This window comes from Myripristis murdjan, chromosome 23 (assembly GCF_902150065.1).
Source record: "Myripristis murdjan chromosome 23, fMyrMur1.1, whole genome shotgun sequence".
NCBI classification, from domain to species: Eukaryota; Metazoa; Chordata; class Actinopteri; order Holocentriformes; family Holocentridae; genus Myripristis; species Myripristis murdjan.
In genome coordinates, this window is record NC_044002.1 from 6,382,077 (window position 1) to 6,403,257 (window position 21,181).

General features: G+C 43.5%; 1 protein-coding gene across 2 annotated transcripts; it reads right to left on the reverse strand.

Annotated features, from left to right (window-relative positions):
* Positions 1-852: 852 nt before the first annotated feature.
* On the reverse strand, positions 853-21,159 carry fgd6 (FYVE, RhoGEF and PH domain containing 6). Of its 2 annotated transcripts, XM_030046306.1 has the most exons (22): positions 20,910-21,159; positions 17,717-18,463; positions 16,336-17,614; positions 12,288-12,402; positions 11,111-11,178; positions 10,963-10,993; positions 8,146-8,297; positions 6,670-6,826; positions 6,137-6,224; positions 5,783-5,833; positions 5,552-5,610; positions 5,398-5,469; positions 5,179-5,247; positions 4,994-5,077; positions 4,694-4,773; positions 4,435-4,537; positions 4,181-4,324; positions 3,986-4,088; positions 3,798-3,895; positions 3,517-3,645; positions 2,832-2,980; positions 853-2,732 (listed from the first exon to the last, which is right to left on the reverse strand). In XM_030046306.1, the coding sequence occupies exons 1-22, from the start codon at positions 20,917-20,919 to the stop codon at positions 2,690-2,692; spliced, it is 3,831 nt and encodes a 1,276-aa protein (XP_029902166.1). In that variant the 5' UTR covers positions 20,920-21,159; the 3' UTR covers positions 853-2,689. The 2 variants fall into 2 exon arrangements, with proteins under 2 accessions (XP_029902166.1, XP_029902165.1); XM_030046305.1 differs by having other exon boundaries at positions 16,336-18,463.
* Between the last annotated feature and the right edge of the window lie 22 nt (positions 21,160-21,181).

Here is a 21,181-nt window from a genome sequence, read left to right on the forward strand (position 1 = left end):
TTAATACTTTTATGTTAGTTTTTACCTATTTTTGGTGGCCCCTGTCAGGCAAGGGCCCTTGGAATTGCCCTAACTTTTCCTCCATATACGGCGCCCCTGTACCAGTGTAATAAAATTAAGGAGAAGGGGCAGCGTTTGTGTTGCTTTTTATGAGTGATTCATATGTTAAATTCCTAAACCACAAACTAAGAAATTTCTCATACCATGCAAAAGCTAAGAAAGCATATCAAAAAGTCTATAGTGAGAGGAAAGCGTAATGAAATAATCAACAGTTATTGTTTTTCCTGATTGAGGAGCTCTTTCTGCTCCTTTGCTCCAGCCCTGCAGTGGTGTTTTACTTCAAAGCGCCTCAGCAGGGCGGATGACTGCTGACACACAGAGGCTTGCAGCTGCACTCTCTGTTTAAAGGACAGTTTCTTTTTTCACTTCTGCATCCTGCTGCCCGAGAGACTGGATTAACGTAGCTGTGTGTCGCCGCTGAAGGAGATGAGGGGGGGGAACCAGAGCATGAACCCATGAGACGCTCATGAATATGCCTTATCTCCAAAACCAGCGCTTTGATCACCAGCTCAAAGAGAGACCCAGCCTTAACCCAGACGCTACTCCCTCCGTCTGAAACATGCAATGAAGCCGTAAAACTGCTTTGACCACACCAGAAAAACAAACCACACTGTACTTTTAATATACTTTTTAATTAAAAACTGTTTCCTGACAGTTCAGAATCATTGTTTTATAACAGACTCTAAAACTCTGAATGGAGTGATGCTTACAAAAGGTCACTTGATGAACAATTACAAAGGATGAAATGAAAATAAGGCATGCTCGGCGGCACCTGACAGGCAGTTTCCGGTCTAGACTACAGCAAAATGATCCTCGCTGGCCAAAAACATTTTTTTTTTTTTTTTAAATGTGGATTAATTGCACAGAGATGGCAGCCTAATGAGCCTTCATCAGAGTATTAGGGGTTTGATTCCTTCACTAGTGTCGGATGGTGGAGACTCTTGCCTTGACAGAGTAGTGCAATCTCATTAGTACAAGTGAAACACGAGAGGTAACCCTGAAGAAACGGATGACAATGATTGTAGCTATTCGCCAAACTGCAGACCCAAAGTGGCCTGGCTAGAAAAGGCCTAGTGAGTAAGCTATCATCAAAAACTGCATTGTTAATGTGTCCTTATTCATCTGAGGAACAGCTTCCAGCAGAACAGCATTCCTGTTGGAGTTGATCCTGTAATAGGAGATATAAGGCATGTCTGTGTGAAAACAATCCTTGGAGTTAATCTAGATTTTTTTTTTTCTGGCTTTTGAACATTTCCTCAGAAATATATCTCCTACCCACTTTCCACAGTATCTTCCTATATATATTAAAAAAAAAAAAAAAAAAAAAAAAAAAAAAAAAAAAGACAGCATGCTCCTTCTCTGTAAGCAGTTATCATTTCAATCGTCTAATTAAATACAATGTAAAAAAAAAAAAAAAAAAAGAAATAGAAAGAGGCTTTGATGAAAACGTTTCCTAACACACCCATCCAACCACATTTTTTTTTTTGTATTAAAAAAAAAGAAAGAAAGAAAAAGTGGCAGCCTGTGCTTTTAAAACCATTATGGCAGATAAAATAAATCAAGCTCCTCCAACCCTTTCAGACAAAGAGAAATGTACAATTCTATATAAATATTAGCTCTTGGCTTTGACATAAAAAGGGTCAATGTTGCTCTGTCATATACTTTCATATACAAAGTATTACCCGTTGACCACTTGTGATGTGGCGAGACAGGCAAACAAAAATACATTTAACTGTAGTTAAAATATCTACATTATTTATGACATTTCCAGTTTTCTCCAGTATATTGTTTTACCCATGATTTAAATGTTTGGTTATCTCAGTCTACAAAATAATATTAAAAAAAAAATCTCTTATCCAGAGAGATAAACCTCAAAAGCAGAAAATCAACTTCCTGTTTCTTTGTAGAACCCTGTTTTTCACAGTAAAATCCAACCTAGTTACATCGTTCAACAACTGAAAAAGACATCAACAATACTTTTGCATACATGATGAAATATCTTGCAAATTTGGATATTTTACAGGGTTTGTTAAATTGTTAAATTTCATCTTAATTTTTGCTTGAATAAAAGGACCTGTATGTTATAACACAAGGAAAAATCAGGGTGCGTAAGTGAAGAGTGATCTGGCATGAACAGATATTTGTGGCTATATTTTGTTTCACATGAAAGAGATTCCTTCATTCATTGGCGGATAAAAATTCCCAGGCTTGCAGGCTTGTTGGATTTCCAAGGGCTTGTAGAGGCCCTGACATCTTTTCTGCGACACTTCCACACACATGCTTCTGGACTTGACCTTTGACCCACGGCTGTGACAGGTAACTGTGTCATTTCTGAGGTGAAGCCAACAGATCCACCGTCAGCTCCACTGAAAATGCAGAGCATCAGTAGCTGTTGCAGAGAGAAATATGTTTTGAAAGAATAAAAAAAAAAAAAATCCATTGCTGCTTCTCGGAAAAACAGTCTGGTTTCCATTTCATTGGCAGTGTGTGATGTGTATCTTTATATCGGGCAGACAGTCCATCCGGAGTCCCTCCTGGACTGGTGACCCCTGACCTGTGATCCAGGGTCGTAAGTTGCCTGTAAAGTGGCTCCAGGGCTGCGGTGCAACGTCACTGCTGCCAAAGAGAACTACTGTTCAAGAATCATGGCCTCTTGGAAGGCTTCGATCCATCTGGAGAGGAAAGATTCACAACAGGAACAACGGCTCGCGTCAAAAACATCGATACACACACATAAAAATCTCACCACAAAACGCTTCAACATGAAATACCTCTGTGCAGTGGGGATGTCATCGGCTTTAAAGATGTAAAACAGCGTGTTTTTATGGTACAGCTTGAACTGCAGCTTCTGAGCCGGGCCGTACTTCTCCTCTCTCAGGAAGAAACCCAACAACGGCTGGCTCTCCAACGCTGCTACATCCTGACAGGAGAAATGCTTATTAAATAAAATGAAATCAAGGCCACAGAGAGTCAACAGATACAATGAGTCAAAATCTGAGGTGAAATTGAACTCTGGTACAGTGTTGGGCTGTATAGTTTCCTGGGTGTTATGAGTCCACATGGAGGTGAAATATCCTCATTAGTTGCTCCTCTGGCCTGCTCATATAAAATACTGTATTTGTGTCTCTCCATAACAGTTCCCAAAATGACAAAGACATGTTAAATTTTCTCAAACAAAAAAAAAGGGTGCCAGGAAATTTTTTATTGGAATAATCTGCTTTGTTTATGTGCTAAAAGTGTTATTATGGCAGCTGTTTTGTTATGGAAATGAATGGAGAAATAGAAATCCAGTGTTGCGGATTATCAGCCCAGGGGAGCACAGAGCAACTAATGAGGAGATTTCACCAGCATGTGGACTCATAATCACACCCAGAGAACGAGACAACCTAACACACTACCAAAGTTCAGTTTTGCTTTCAGTGAAACAAAGTTTGATGCTTGTGTGTGGTGGGATACCTCGCTGGCGGCGTAGGTGTACAGGACTTTATTCTTGATGACAAACCACAGCCTCTTCCACTGCTTCTTGTTGCCTTTTGATCTGTTTAAGTAGCCACTCATGGAGGAGTTTTCTGTGTTGGCAGACACCTTAAAAAGAAAAGAGTGAGGAAATGAAATCACACCACATTTTACTGCGACGTTAAAGGTGAAACATGCAAAGTCAAATATCATCAGGTGATGAGAACATCCGTCACAGCTGGAGCACAGCTCCATCATTAACAGTGTTCAGGGTTTCTCACCTCTTTCAGTGCAGCAGGAATCTTCTTCTGTTTTCTAGAAAAAGAGAAGGCTCCCGATTTCCCAATGGGAGAAAGGGATGTTGAGGCACAACGGTCACCTGTGAAAAACAGACACAAGAATAAGGCCATGCAGTTTGTGTATTTATTTGACTGATTTCCTGTAACAACTGAAGTCACTTGTGACGTACTGTTCTCCTGCAGCTTGGCAAAGCAGTGGTCACACACACGTGCCGGCTGGTTCTTCAAGTACTCCAGATAGTACTTATTGGCAGAGCATGCCTGACAGACCACCTATCACACAGACACAGACAATATGATGAGAGGAGGACTGGTAAACTACATAACGTAGCAGCAGTAGTAGCAGTAACAGCAGTAGTAGAGACCTTGCCACAGGCACGACAGTGATGCCTTCTCCATGTGAGCGTGAACTCGCAGGTACAGATCATACACATGGTGGCCCTCAGGTCTGGGATCCAGATTGGAGCCTTTGAGCCCAGTGGGGCCCCACTATCCCCGGTACCATCAGCCTGAGATAAGAGAGAGGAAACATGGGTCTATACAGGACTACATATTAGACACAGCTCTAACACCCTGTGCAACAGAAAACACTTCACACCCACACAGATTTAAACATTACCTCCTCCTGACTACGGCTGGAGATGAAAGTTATCTTCTTCTTTGTGTAGTCGTCTATGGCCTTGGCGATGGCCTCCAGCCACTCATCTCTCTCTGTAGCTGAGCTGCAAGCACAGAAAACATCAGAGCCCTCAGCAACCAATAGGAGGAAGTCTGAGTCAACCACAACCAGGCACAGCCAGTTATCTTCATGGACATTTATTGCTTATATTGTAAAATTCAACATGTGAAAGTGTCAGTTGCTAGGGGGGAGTGTTAACCTGGCAGACAGGATAAAGGAGCGTTCAACACTTTCGATGTTCAGCTCGTTCTGGTAGGCCTCCTGGCTGGGCTTACTCACCTGGGAAACACAGCAAAAAGACCCACAGATAATCAGGAAGGACAGTAAACTGCTGAAAATGATTGAGCAATGATGAAAATACTACTACTACTACTACTACTACTAATAATAATAATGATAATTATAATGCATTTCCTATACAACAGCTCTGTTTCAAATCAAAATCATAACAGCAAACTGAAAACGACTGAGCAGCCATGTTTGCAGTGTTCTCTCTCACCTTCATCCCAGCCAGGGAGAGCATGCTGTTGAGTTTATACTGGCCAGACTGGACAGGAGTGGTGTACATGAGAGCATCGTTAAACTGCAGAAACAAACAAAAAGAGGACACAAGGGGCAGTTGGGCGCAAACACAATTCATGGACAGTTTTCCCAGGCCAGAGCACCAGTGCACTCATCACTCACCAGGAAGAACATCCGCGGCTGCATGACCTTCCTGGACAGCTTCATCAGAGTGCCCTCCTTCAGAAACACCTGGGAGTGTGGAAGACAGCTTTACTCAAAAATCATGTGGGTTGAGCAGGTTTATAAAAATGCATGTATGCAATCTTAACACAATAACAATAAGAGCACGTCAGTCTTGTAAAACATTAGTAGAGAAGTCTTGATCCGATGGCTGCTCACCCTGCCTGGCTGAACGATCTCATGGTGGCCGTTCAGACTGTACTGAATCTGCATCAGCTTCTGGAAGTTATCCTGGGAATAAGAGGCAAGAAGTGAGGGGGGAAACTGGATCATCACCATAAAGCTCCAAGATGCTTAATGGATGATTTCTTACCCCTTGTTTCATGATATCATTAGCGTGGTTGGCCACTTCTTTCACTACACCCAGAGCAGCTGTCAGATAGAAAAAAAGTAAAACACCCATTAGTTTCATGTAATGTGTTTAAGCACTATTTGATGCATAAATTGGAGTTACATTTTCCATGTTAAATATCATCGCAAAAAAAGAAAAATACTGTGAGAGTATTGCCCTTGAGTAAATATGATTAACCCAGCTGTGTCCAACCTTGTGTGTCCTTATAATCCTCAGAATCTTCAGGGAGGTTCTTCAGATAATCTGGAAAAGACCACAGAAGTTTCAGAGAGTAACACGAGTCTGTTTTGCAGGATGCGGCCTACAGGTCAAATATAGATGCATCCCACATGTTTCAGTTGCTGTGTTTGTCCACTGGGTGTCAGTATAACACCAAAACACTATTTATGCCGATACAGAAAGGCCAGCTCCAGCTTGAGTTTGCATTCACGCGCTGCCAATAAAATAATCAACAGCGGCATCATTCAATAAAGCCTTGGCGTGTAGTGTGCAGAGGTGGGTAGGAGGACGGGCAGACACAGTGACAGAGCAGATGAGTGTTTTTACCTGTGAGCAGCAGCTGGTATTGAGGGATTCTCTGGACTGGTTTCAGAAGGTAATGTTTCAAAGCCAGGCTGGCACATCTTGGACTCATCTGAGGCAAAAAACACAAAACTGTCATTCTCTCAGACACACACACATATACACAAACACACACGCATGCACGCACGCACATACACACACACACACACACACACACACACACACACACACTTCCTGGACCCGAGGAAGAGTAGCTACTACCTTAATTCAACTGAAAAATAAAGAATAAAGAATAAAACTTCCAAATAATCAGTGGTGAGTTGGAAGGCCACTACTGATACTGATAATTTGGAAGTGAAGCTGCAAACACCTGATACCAAATATCTTTACAATTGAACATTTTATTGCAAAAAAAGTATTCAGTGTATTATTAGCCCCTGAACTTAAATACTCTCGCTCATGATGATGATGTTATAATGTGGAAGGAAACATCGTTTTACAAAATCTCCATCAAACTTTCCTTGTCACAAACATGTGATGTCAGTTTCTGGCTCTACCTCAAACTCTTTGACAACGGCGGCGAAACCGGGGTTCTTCCTGCACTGTTCATCTAAGAGGGCCACATTGTTGTCGAACTGGCGGATGTATGTGGAGTACATCTTCAGGTAAGGCCCCTTCTGGACGAAGATGTCCGACAGCCTCTGGTGATCGCTCCTGTCACCAGACAGACGAATGGTTCAGTTCACAGTTCAGTTAAACAAGACTGTAAATTAAGGTAGGTAGGCCAGCTGTGACCTCTAGCTGATGATCGTCAGAAGGCAAACAGCTACCAATACAAATAAACACCAGAAATATTCTCAGAAAGCCATTAAATTAGGTTTTTACCTCCATCAAGTAACTTCTCTTTGTTAAACTATTTACAAATCATTGCTAACTATTACTATGGGGATATTAGGCTATTCCAGCAGCAAATAGCAACAGTGTACAACCATGATAGAAAATATAATATTAATAAAATATTGGAAAAAGGCCATATAAACCTACACAATTGGTCATTTCAAAACAAGAACATGTTTAGTGGACATGTACAAATTGAGAGTACAGTGATAAAAGTGAGTGTAATAGTAGAAGTAGTGGCAACAGAACAAAGAAGAAACAAATAAAATGCATGCTATGAGAACATACCAAAATGTGCAGTACGTAGTAAATAATAAAAATATCAATACATGTGCAACACATGGCAAACATGAGGAAAAATTTTTACATTGAAGTTTTGGTGAAGTATTTTGCAAATAAAAAGGTGGATCAACTGAGTTCAGGTGGGTTTAACCTGTGCTACATCCCAGGTGATAAAGGAGACTTGGACTATATGAGACAAAAAAAGACAACAGAAAACAGCAACTACAAACGCTGTGTCCCAATTCAGGGTCTGCATCCTTCGAAGTCCGCATTTGAAGGCCAGTTACGTCACAACACTGCGCGAAGGCCTGTCCCAATTCATCCAAAGTCGAAGGATCCTTCAAATGCGGCCTCCTTTTCAGCCGTTGGTAGCCGATTCAGAGGATGCACCGCGACTATCCTTCTCAGGCTCCCGTATCCCAAGATGCTTTGCGTGCTGCTGCTCAGTTAGAGAAAAGTTAACTGAAATGGCGACGGCGGCATCTAGTGGAGATTCGACATATATGTACGTATTCAGATTTCACATTATAAAATATTTGGTTTTTACTCATTTGAACATCCAACGCCATATATGTTAAACCAAAACCCCAAAATTCAGTTACTGTTCTGTCTTGTCTGACAGAAAGAAACGTTATATTTCTGTCTCCGGATTTTGCTGTCATGGGAACGGCGGTTACGCGACCAGGAAATACTCCGAAGGCTAGACCGTCCCATTTGGTTGACGGGGAAGACGCGTTGTCTGAAGGACCCGGACTTCGAAGGATGCAGACCCTGAATTGGGACACAGCTAAAGGGTGCAGGAGCCTTCAAGGAAAATTAGTTGTTTGCTTCAAAGAAAGCGTGTGTGTGTGTACCAGTGGGCCACTCTCTCCTCCAGCTCTCTCAGCAGGTCTCTGTTGAGTTGGTAGAGCTGGGGCAGGTAGTACAGGATCTGGCTGAGGATCCGCTCATCCACTACTGGCTTCCCATTTTGACGGGTTGCCTTGGCAACTGCATCCCGGAAGTCCTGCAGGCACACATAGGGTGAATTCAGCTGTCACCACACATACACACACACACACATACACACAAACATATGCACCAACACCCACACACAGCTGGGCAGGGCGGCGTGACACATGACAGAATATTGCAGCAGAGCAGGAACACCTGGTTATCACCTCGTAAACATGCCCCCCACCTCTGCATGCAACTCACAATACATTCACACACACACACACACACACCAACACACACACACACACACACACACACACACACACACACACACAGCTGAGTCAGCACTCTGACTCTGTCCACTATGCCAACACACACATCCATCTGGAAGGAAGTGGAGAGGCCGTGCGGGATCCTAACATCCCAGCTAGTTTGCGCTCAGTCACGTCCTCATAACATTTAACAGACAGGACATATAATAAAAAACAAAATTTTACAACCTGCTTTATGACTGCATAAAAATACAGTTTATCATTACAGTAGATAATACCTTACCTGATGAACGTTTTGATGCATCGCTAAAATATTTTGAGCACCTTTTCGCAATATAGCCTAATCAATAGAGAAACATCAGAAAATAATGTTGACAAACTACACTGCTGCACCATAAAATATTCAATCCCATAAACTGTTGCATATCATATTTATTAGATATGATATGAGAATTATCATGCACCCACAATGTGCTTATCATGTGATTTTGTGCAATTGACTGTACACTTTATGAGCGTCAATTCAGCTTATATTACTTTACATTACTATATGACCCTGTGTTCTGACAGACATAAAATGGGAAGTGCCCACGGAGGCCCAGTAACATTTACAACATTCACACGGGTGACGCCTCTGAAAACCAATCAAACCAACCCAGAAGATGTGTGAATGGAGAATTAAAAGACACGCATCTGATGGATTCCCTGACAAGCATGCATGCAGAAATACTCAGCAACCCACGCACACGCGCGCACACACACACACACACACACACACACACACACACACACACACACACACACACACACACACAGGATTAACTGAGACATGTGTGTCTGGCGGTCCACTCTGTGGCCTGAGGAAGCAGCTGCTGTGCGGCCAGGCCAGTCACGGATAGTGAAGAATGCGATCTGACCTCTTTTCTTGGACAGTGCCTCCCCGCCTCTCGCTGCCTGACAATGTTTAAAGCTAATCCTGTGGTGCTTTCATTAAAGTCAAGTCTGAGGCAGCCAGACAGGTGGACCCTTGACCCTCAGCGTGGGCTGGCTGAACTCCGTCACCTGGCCTTCCCCGCAAGGATCAACCCTGCTCTAGTAGTAAATTCATAAACAAAGGCGCCTGGAAAATACAGCTTCCTTTACCCAAGGATTCAAAACAAAGACCCGAAAAAAATGGAACTGGAACACTGATAGCAACGCTGGCTAACGGGCGATATGATAGACTGTCAAGATTTTTTTGAATTTCTCTAGAAGACAGGAAGAAAAGGTACTTCAGAGTGAGGTGATGACACGTAGCAAAGGGCCAGCGCCGGGTTCAAACAAAGACCACTGCAGTAAGGACGCACTCTACCAATGAGCTACCAAGGCACCTCCTACCACGATATTTTACCTACAGATAGCGATGGAATCACGATTCAGGCGACTCTGTGATATACTGTAAGATGATCAGTTATGATACATGACTATATCTGTAACTGAAGAGGAAAAAAATGTGTTTTCCAGTGTTTTAATGACTGCAACATGAATATGGCAGAACAGCGCCACTTCAAATACGTAAAGGCCTGGAACAAACACGCCTCATAGGAAGTCAAATGTGCATCTGTCTAAATGAAAAACTCAAATATCAATACTTGACACAGGTGTGTTAATAATGCATCGCAAGAGGAAGCATTGTGATATAGTGCATTATTGATTTATTGTCCCACACTTCCATTCTATGTGTTCAGTTTCTTTCATGTACATTGGAGCAAGTGAAAAAAAAATACAGACACTGGAAAATAATGTTCTACTTAAATAAACTGTATCTTTTCAGTCCAGTACGAGCCACTTCACAAGAACCTAAACTCAGACAAACTGCACAGCTAGCTTCCTCAGAGCCAAAACAATCCTTCACTGATGACAGGATAATAATCTTTCTTGTTCTCATCTCTCTCTCTCTCACACACACACACTCACACACAGATTTACCAGTGTCCCCAGTGATGGGACAGATCAAACGCCCTAATCCCTGGCTCTAACCATGGGTTTACCTGCACACAACTGCCCCGGGGAAGAAGAAAAACTACAGCGCAGCATCTTAAAAGCCTTGGCTCGGGAGCTAACTGCATTATACAACTCTCTGCACAGCACTTGAGCCGAGGAGCTGCAAGCCGACAACTCATTAATTCATCTCCATCCCTGGGAGAACACTTTGATCACCACTCAAAACAATCACGGCGTCAGCGAGGGTAACAGAGCATGCGCTTGATCATGTTAAAGTACAACGACAACCGGCAAGAAAGCGGTTTATTCATTACGCTCCAAAACCTTCGCTCCAGTTACACAGATGTTCCCTCAATAAGACCCTCTTAAGAGTTTACAACATCATTTTCATTGAATCAAGTGTCCCGGCAATGAGAAAAACTCAAGAGACATTGCTCAAAAAACGAGTAAATCGCTCTAAATCAGACATAAGAGACTTACTATGTGCAGAAGTTTCAGGACATCCACAAAGCTGTTGAAAGAGCAGAAACACATGAGTCAGATAAATGAAAAAAACATGTCCTGACTGTCCTGTTTAGCATACACCCCACATGGGAGTGACAGAATGCTGCATTATCAAAGCACTCACACTTTCTCAGAGCTCATGATCTCCTGGGCTATGTGCACCACCTTCTTCCTCTTCATCTCGTCTTCGTGCTGAGGGACGGACAGAAGGACAAACAACAGTCACGCGATGCCGCAGAGACAGCGTTTTCACATTTGTGCAAACCGCGATTCACTTACGGGGTCACTGCAAACCACCATGATCCCTTGGTGCTGCTTTACTATGCAAAACCATAAGGATCGAGTTGTTCTCGCTCCCAAACAACAGCTCAATCAAGACTATGCCTGAAAGTAGAGCAACAACTTTGCATTTCTCCCTCTCTCTCCCCTCTCTCCTCCTTTCTGATTGTGTGTGTGTTGTGGAATGGTAATGGGGCAGTCTCTCGCTTGCTTAATTTGGACAGCAGCCTTGCCCCTGCTTGACTGAAAGGGCCTCCTGGTCCTATCAGTGCCTGTGTTTGTGATACCCTCCAGCTTTTCAGGGGTATCACACACAGGAACTGATCGTATCATAGAAAGGGTCACACAGGACAAAGAAAGAAAAAAAAAAAAAAACTTTTTCAGCCGGTGAGAGAGCTATTCCTGAACCCTGAGCCCCTCTGTGTTTGCCCATCCCCCTTTCAACACACACACACACACTCCTGTGAAAGGAGTTGACAGACTCACACACACAAATGCATAGGCGCACGCACACACACTCACACAATCTACTGTGCAGACACCTCAGTCACTGGCAGTGATAAAGCTAACTGGTCCACTCTCTTATCTTTCATTTATTAGTCTGCCCACTACGTCACTTTCTCATGGCTGGGTTAATCAACTGTTTTTTTTTTTTTACTTAACAGATGAATCATTTTGTATATATAATGTGAAAAATAATAATAAATGCCCCTCATTGCAGTAGCTCCAGAGCCCAAAGTGATGTCTTCAAATTGCTTCCTTACTCTACCTCGCAAAAACGACAATACTACCCTTATAGTATTATTAAAAATATTGATGATACTACTAATAATAATCAGAGAAAAGAAAGCAAATCTCACGATTTTATGAAGCAGTGACCTATAAACATTTGTTATTTTTCCTTGGTAAATGCCTACAATGATTGCTTGATTATCAAAATGATAACAGATCAATTTTTTGTTGCTAGACTTATCGATTAACTGACTTATTTTTTGAGCACCATGTGAGAGAGAAGTGGTTACCTGCCGGTCTGCCTCGTCCAGATGCTCCTTGCTGGAGGTGGAGCTGTTGTCCTCTTCGTCTGAACTGTGGACATCCTCTTCCTCAGAGTGAACTCCATCCTGCGTCAGCCAGCCGCTGGAACACACATCCAAAGCAGCAGACGGTAAGAGCAGGCGAAGGTTAAAAGGAGCACACGGCAGGATTTATCCTGGCTTTCAAAGAAAATATGTAATTTCATAAATGTGAAGCAGGGCAGAGTTGAAGCAGTAAACCCCTCTCTGGGTAAACAAAGGTTTAAGAAAGGTCACATTGCTGGGAAGTGTCAGGGTTTGTGCAACTTTAACACACAGTAACCTTTATTAACAAAAGCAAGGCTGTGGGAACCAAGTCAAGAGCCCTATGAAAAAGAAAAGACCACACTGAAACAGGGCTGGGAGATATGGTTGAAATCAATATCATGACAATGATATGGATTTTTTTCGTGGTATGGTTCACATATGTAATAATCATGGCGAATGCTAATGTTAGGTTTTATGAAAAACAAAACTGAAATTTTCAAATAATATTCTCACCATACTGTCAGTTTTCAATAAAATTGTTGTCACGATATACCAAAACCACCATATCATCACAAACTGATGCCAGTGAAAAACAAGAAGCAATAGGCCTAATACAGATTTATCGCCCAGACCTACACCAAAACTCATTCAGAAAATGTTCAGTACTGTGCATGGCGCTGCGGAGGACATGAATAATTTCAACTCACTTAAGGAGTCAGAAAAGATGCCAACAGGATGCCATCAGGAAGTGATTGTCCAAGTTACAAACACCAGGTAGGTGCTGACTATTCTTAGGGATTGCAACAAGTCCTACGAGCTAAACTAAGAATTTATGACATTGAGCATAGCCAAACATGAAGAAAACACACACCACACAACTCACATATAGTCTTTAATCTGCATGCAAGCTATATTTGTTAAACCTATATTTGCTTCTTAACTTTCACAATGTTATAGACTGATTTTATCACATTTACTAGCCATCACTGCTTCCAAAAAAGGCCTTATGATACGGTGATATGTTCTCCGTTGTTGTCTATCAGCCCTGTTGCTAGCAGCAGGACGGCAGCTGTTTCTGCTCTACCCACAAACCCTCTTGTCTGCCAGCATAGCACAAGTAGCAACATGTGTTTGTTTGTCACTAATGTCTGATCTGGGCCTCAAAGTCTTCACGCTTAAATTCAACTCATCTATGATTTGACAGATGGATCCCTTTTGCAGGAATTGGGTGAAACTTCAAAAACTGTCGGTGTTTCCATTTCGACTTCAAAAGTAGATTTATCCTTTGAGTCTGCTGGCTGGTCTTGTCACTTCTCTGGCATCCCCTTCACACCTCTGTCTTCGGTGTGCTAATTTGAGTTTGTAGGATGTTGTATTTCAGTTACAGGAGAAGCTCTCCCTCGTCACTGTGACAAGAAGGATACCGGTGCAGGGTAAATATTTGATGAGAATCTACAGCCTTGTGGTTCATTAATGAAGATGGAAGGATTTCAAAATTTGCTCTTTTCCTCTTCCTCTCCCATCAGAGATAGCCTACTTTCTCCACTTCCCTGTTTTTCCTGTGGGTCTCACAACACTTTATCTTTTACCTAAAACCCAATTCCCCCACCCCCGAAACACACACACTCTTACTCCTTTTCTTCAGTCTCTTTCTCCCTTTCCCTTTCTCTATAGAGGAGCATTCTAACACACTGGGCCAGGCACAGAGCGCCACTTGTTTACTGCCTGAGGCTAGTTACATAAACTTAACAGGCTCAGATGCCTGGGAAACACTACAGATTCACTCACTCACTTGCTTGCTTACTCTCTCTCTCTCTCTCACTCTCACACACACACACACACACACACACACTGAACTAACCACTTTGCATACCAGACAGAATTAAAAAGCGAGCTAGGTATTGTTAATTGCTTTAATGGCTTGATTTCACACAACCCTACCTCAACGCCTCCTAACTCGGCGTTGGTTGGCATCATCAGTGCGACCAGTGGAAATGGGAACCGTGCCATCTATCATGGGAACACGACAAGCAGCGCTCTGCTCCTACTATCAAGGGTAGAGTGACTCAATGGAATCTTAATGGCATGAATGTGACTAGGTGACTGGGTGATTGTGCTGGCGGTCCCTTGACTGTTCAGCGTCTCTGAGGGCTCAGCTCCTGTGTCTGTCAGCTGGTTATTGTGAGCTCATGTCCGTGAAATTTGGGCCAAAGAGTGACTGATTGAATTTTGGATTTTGCGACATTAACCCATTGAAAACCAAGAGCATGTGGAGGGCTTTTATTTTTTATGGTTTTATTTAATATTCATATTTGATTTTTTTAAGTAATTTTCTTGTAATTTCAAGAAATCAATTTAACTTAACATTTAGGTGACAGAGATAAATTCACTGGGTTTGAAACCAAGTAAGAAAACTGTTATGTGTTGGGGGAAGCCCTCTCAAGTGTGCTCTAGATATACATTTACCCTCAGTGGCCTCTTTACCAGGTCCATCTGTCCAGTCTAATACAGCACAATGTAACAGCTCTGCCATAAATGCCACCTTTTAAATAACATCTATAATGTTCAGTTTTTGTTGACATTGTGGAGAATGTGTAAATGTAATTCTATGTTTATTATTGAGTTTGTAGTTTGCAGAGGTTTTGTACTGGACTACTTTATACTGACAGGTGTTTCTAATTTTTTGTCCTCCCTATTTATATATATAAGGGGGGACAGAATATTAGAAACACCTCTCAATAAACTGCAGTCCAGTCCAACAGCAGCACTAACTATGAGCTCAATGCCAACCATAGAATTGAATGAACACCTCTGTTACTGTGACAAACAGAAAAGCTGAGCATTGTAGGCAGCAGAAAATGAAACTTTATGGCACAGCAGCTGTATTGGATTGTATTAGACTGTACACAGATGGACCTAATAAAGTGACCGCTGAGTCACTGCATGTAATTACAACTGTTTGAGATTTCTTTTATCCTTCTTTCCTTAATGTATTTATTTCTACTGATTGTTTTATTTCCTATCTCTTCTCTATCTTGTTTTCATGCCTGTAAACTGATTTTCTATAGGTGCATTAAAAATCATTTATTTTATTTACCTGAATAAGAAAAAAAACATTTCAAACTTTCTCACAAAGAAACAGAGGAAAAATAGAGTGATGAGGTTAAGATGAGGCTAGAAACAGTGAGAGGGCGGGAGTGAGGAGGAGGCGGAGAGGCTAGTGGTTGCTGGAGGTTTATTTTCCCTGTTCTAGAGAGCTGTGTGGCGTTTCTGCGATTCTCAGACATTTCCTGTCCTGGCCACTGAAAATAACCCACAGGAAAACAGGCCGACCTGCTGCACATCAATGCTCTATTCACATTCAATGCCACTAGCTCCGAGTCTGACTTTTACGCTCAAATAAACGCACACTGCTAATGCTAATGTCACCTGTGCAACCTGTAGCACGCAACACATCCCACACTGTGGTTACTGGCTGGTGGCTACCTGAAATTACAGGGCAATAACATGAGTTAAACCCTGAATAACAGGACTGGACCATGGCCTGCATCAACTCTCTCTCTCATGCTAACACAAAAACACACACACACACACACACACACACACACACACGCACGCACCAGTGTGACATTGTTCTAGACATGAAAAGGTCTTTATATGATTTACAGGAAATTTCATTCATGCTCTCATTCGAACTCTCCTCTATTATACTGTGGAAACAATACGTAGCTGACTGATGGCTTTACCGAGTTTATTTGCCTCAAGCGACAAATCATGACAAGATACAATATTCCTTATGTTACTGCCCTGTCACCTTTGAAATGTGAACCACTATCGCACATGTGGCCTGAGACACAACATAACAAAATGAAACACCCACACACGCTGTGCTATCCAAGATCATTCTTTAGAGAAAACTGCGAGTCAAAACAAACAACAAAAAAAAAACCTTCAGTGTGACTCAGAGAAAGTTACACACTTCAAACATGGTCTGCACAAAGCACCCTACCTCTCGTACTCGTTGCCCTGTGGTTTGTGATAAGGATCTTGCACTTCATAGATGTCTGAATCAGCTGGGTCGGAGTCATGTGGCCAACCCAGCCGTGCACTGTGAAATGGCAGGTTCATGTACTCCGGGATCTCCTCGTACAGTGGGACGTTCTCATACTCCACAGATCCCTCTTCACCCTCTCCGTTGCCGTCAGCCTCCCCGGTGCTGCCAACAGGCTGGCTTTTATCCCCCTTGTTCGACTCTGTGTTTGTACAGTCCAGCGACTGCCCACCCTTGGCCAGCAGCTTTGGCAGCATCTTGACAGACAGCCTGAGCTCCAGCAGCTTCTTGAAAGACAGGCTCCTCCTCGGGTGGTCGGCACGGGTCGCCAGGTCGGCTGCGGAGAAGGACTGCGCTCTCTGCTTGCCCCCCAGCAGCGGGGCTCGGCCCTGCGGGGGCACGCTGCTCCTCATGGGCATCTGTCGGCTGAAGAATGTCACACAGGGCCGGGCAAAGCGCCAAGCTGTTTTTTCTTGGGGAGGTGCCGGCAGCTCCCTCATGGGGGTGTTGGCGTGCGGAGGAGCAGGTGGGGTTATGGAGGGTGGTGGGGGCGCCGGTAAGCTGTGTCTCTGGGGCTTTCGGGGTGGCGCCCTTGGTGACTCCTGATCCTCAGCGGAAAAGGCCTTCCTTGTGTTGACCAGAGGTGGGTGGCAGCTGAGCTTGATCTGCTTGGGGAGGCTGTGTGCGATGGGGTAACGCTCAAAGTCGCCGTATCCGTCCTCTTCATCCACCTCCACCCGATGTTCCTCACCTTTGTTTTTGCTGCCATGGCCGAGCGAGTCAGGCTCTGGTTGGGAGAGCAGATCTAGAGAGTGGGAGGCGTTTCTGTTAAGGGAGGGGGCAATGTGAAAGGTTCGGTGGAGGCGGGGCGAGAGCGAGGTCTGCCGAGGAGGGGGCACAGGGGCATTGGGCTCATCACTGGCCAGATCTGGGTCTTGGTGGGGTAGGGGCGTGTCCTTCTTGCCCCATTTGAGTTCCTCTCCCTCTGAACTAAGAGACAGACCAGCTAGAGTCAGAGTCCCTTCTCCCATCTCAAGCCCCCTCTTGTATTCCTCTGCCGCCCCATCGTGGGCAGGGCCCTCCAGTCCATCCTGCCTCACCAGGGCTGGCTTCTTGGGTTTCCGTGGGTGAGGTACTGGGAGAGGCTTACTTGGTGGAGCAGGGACCTGCAGATCTGGGGGTAACCTGCTGGAAGGTGCCTTGCTGCTAAGATCGCTACTCTCTACCTGAGAGGATTCTGTGGAAGACGACGGAGACAACGGCTGATCAGAGGAGACACTTGGGGAGACAATGATGCTGCCTGCAACATCACAGGCGGATTTAGAGTCTTTGTACTTACTTTCTACGTTAGGACCCTCAGTGTGTGTATCAGCTTTGACTGACTGGTCCAGAGCATTTTCCTGGTGTCTTACATTCTCCAAACCTCTCCCCTGCTGCTCCTCAGTCCTCTGCACTTCTCTGCTCACTAAACCTCGATCCAAGTGTTTCTGTCTCTGCGGTTTGTCCTTGGGCTTAGGATGGACATTGTTGCTTATCGATCCACCTCCACCTTTCTCTACGGATACTCCCTCCTCCCGACTTTCATCTTTATCCTGAGGCCTGATCACAGGAAGTCCACATGTCTCCGTAGAATTCCCATTCTGCAACAGGTCGTCATGTGTATCTCCCGCAACGTCAGTTGCATTCCCATTCCCAAGGTGCTGGCACTGGGCACAGTCCTGGAGCTGACAGGAGCAGGTGGGAATGATGTAGTCCGAGTCACGATTGTTAGGCTCTGATAAAATCCCATTTTTGGAGTTGAGAAGCAATAAACTATCATCTGAAGCCTCCCGGTCTTCCTGAGATAGGGTCTGAGATGCACTGGGTTTGGGTGGCGGCGGTAAAACAGAGGGAGGTGAGGCCGAGGGTTTGGGGATGCATGGCTTGGGTGCAACAGCAGGTTTGGCTCTCTTCAGAGTAGCAGGGGAAGAGTGGGAGACGGTGGAGGGCTGGGTGAAAAGACCTGGCTTGGGGGCGATAGGTGGGGGTGAGGGTTTGGTGGTAGCAGGGAGTTTAGGCTTGGGAGCTAATGGAGGCTTCTTCACACCTGCACATAAAGAAGGAGAAGTTATTCACACAGCAGACATCTATCATTTACCCACCATGCTTTTTTTTTTTTTTTTAAATGAAGCATACAGCAAAAGGAAAGCACATGACAGCATGCTTCAACCTTGCCTCCCTCAATGTAAGTCTAGACAGCTGCGAGATGGGAGGTTAGAGTCAAAAGGTCAGTCTTAGGGTCACAGTGGACTATTGCAGCCAAAACTGGGTGTGGGACTTATGCATTAATAACTCCAAAAAATCTAAATTAGGCTGTAGGAATTTGACTGAAGAAAACATCAAACTCAAAGGTCCTTTTCAATTTATTTTTAACACTGTCTTCATGAAACCACTTGGATTTGTTATAACGTAATTAGTGTGTAAATGACTCTCTTATGGGCATACATTTCAGTGGCTGCAGCATGCACACTGTTAAACTGAATTATAAATACAAATGCAGCATTGAACTTGATGCCCTCCTTTCTGTTTATGCCATGTGTACCATGTCTCGGCTTCACATCTCTGTTACTTGTTAGATTGGATTATGCGCATATTTCTATATATTGGAGGAATTTTGGTGGCAGACAGTTAACTGTGGTGTTTGTGGTCTTGGCTGATGTTGCTCGTTATTCTTCACTCTCTTTTCTGCTCCAATTTGTCTTGATGTGTGTATATAAGTTACTTTTAACACTGGGACTTATTTGTTGGTACATTTTGTAACTATTAAAGCCATTCTTCATCTGCTTCCTGACTATCTGTGTGCCCATATCTCTAAAAAATCTTGTTGGAAATTACTGTTTATTGTCTGTGCCATCTGTCTCTGATACTCATAACGGCATCAAGCAAAAATGTCTTTATGTCTTTACTTTGCTCCCTTTACATGGAACTGTCTAAAACCCGATTTAAAGCGGAAACAGCTGCTCTCTCTCCTAACTTTAAAATTATAATGAAGGATCTTGCGGCAGACTTCATAAGGAGTTGTTTTTGCTTTGTTTAGTTGAGATTTAAATAGTTTTGACCTCTGTGAACCCACTGGTTTGAAAGTTAATGTTTTTAAGTGCTACAGAAGATTTTACTCTCCTACACGGTTTTACATTGTTCTTTCTTGTATGTGATTTTTACTGTATTGTGACTACACATTGCTACATGTGGTTGATCTACAACTTTTATGTAAGTCAATGTGCCAAGATTTCCCTTGAAGAAACACAGTGCGACTAATCTGATTAAATAAAGGTTACAGAAAAAAAACACAGTCTCTCCTCTAAAAATAAAAAAAAAAGTTGTGAAGTGAGATTGTAGGCCATATTTTCCGCTCTACTGGCCGAAAGTCTTGGCTGGCTGACACCACGAGAAACGGAGTCATCGAGCGGATGTTCCCGAAAGGCCAATGACCAGAAACCGCTTCAGCTCCGACCGATACGTGCCGCTCCGTCTTGTAATTAGAGAACAGCACGCCAAACTCTATCAAAAAATCTGCAGGCGAAATGTCGCCCTCCGTATCCGCAAAGGTACATACGAGGAAAAACGCGACTTTCAAGCCGATTACGAATCAATAGGATGCATTCTTCAATTCGGCATACACTAAACCCACCAAACAACCTGTGTTTCAATAAATTTTCAGCTGGATCATCGCTCATTCCCACAACCCTCCCCTACCAAAATACACCGTGGGCGGCGGGGGCAAGCGGTGAAAACCAATCTGAAACTTGAGATTTTGTTCAAATTAAAAGTTGCTTTGTGACTTGTATAATATGCCGAATTTACTATAACACTGTAACGATTTGTAAAAACGTCTTAAACTGTGTTGTGCGAGAACGTAACGACGGGCAAGGCGACGTTACTTCCAGATGTTTGAATTTGGCCTGATGTTGGCCGAGCGAGAGGAGCACATATCGGGGCTGAAACCGCTCACGCCGTGGAAAAAACCGTAAAACTCAGCGGCACACATCCCATTTGGCGGAACGGATTCGTTGAGGGCATCTCGCCTCATCCAGCCAAATGTCTTACTGCTTTACTTTCGCTGGTGGTGAACATTGCAGCGAGGAAAGCATTTGTTGTTATCGAGTTTGATGACCTGTTGCATCAACGGGCAGGACAGATGTTTTAAGACAAAGGATTTAACCCCCCTCAGCTGACAGTAGCTGCAATAACAAATGGAAAAGGGGGGAAAAACTTCACTGTTAGATATGATGGAGTTCTGAAAAAGCACTGAAACCGAGGTCGAGTCTGTCCTCTCATATCTTTTCTTGAAGCTATAATTAGGAGAAACTGTAATTAAGTACGGCAGTGTAAAAATAGACCTGATTCTAAAGTCGGGTGTAACGCACAAATATGACAGTTTTTTGTTTGTTTTCTGGAAACAGTGAAATGCAAGAGGTATTAGCCATATTTTTAACCACAATAGGCATTTGCATAGCAGGATTTTGCTAACTAAGCTCCCCCAGGATACAAACCTGTGCTCATGACTCCCGACTTGCTCCTTTCTCCATGAGTAAGTTTACTTTCAATGGAATTGCAAGAAATTCGGTGTTTTTTCCTCCGTCGACACCATTGTCCCGTTTGAAAACCACCTTGGTAAGACAACGCACGGCTCCAAAACGGCTGTTCTTTATTTCACCCACGGATGTGTGAATAAAGTATTTACGCCTGCTACTTTTTCCATTTTTCCCGAAGTTTTCAGCCACGGTGCTTTTCCTATCGCTGTCAAGCCCACCAGAACAAAAGC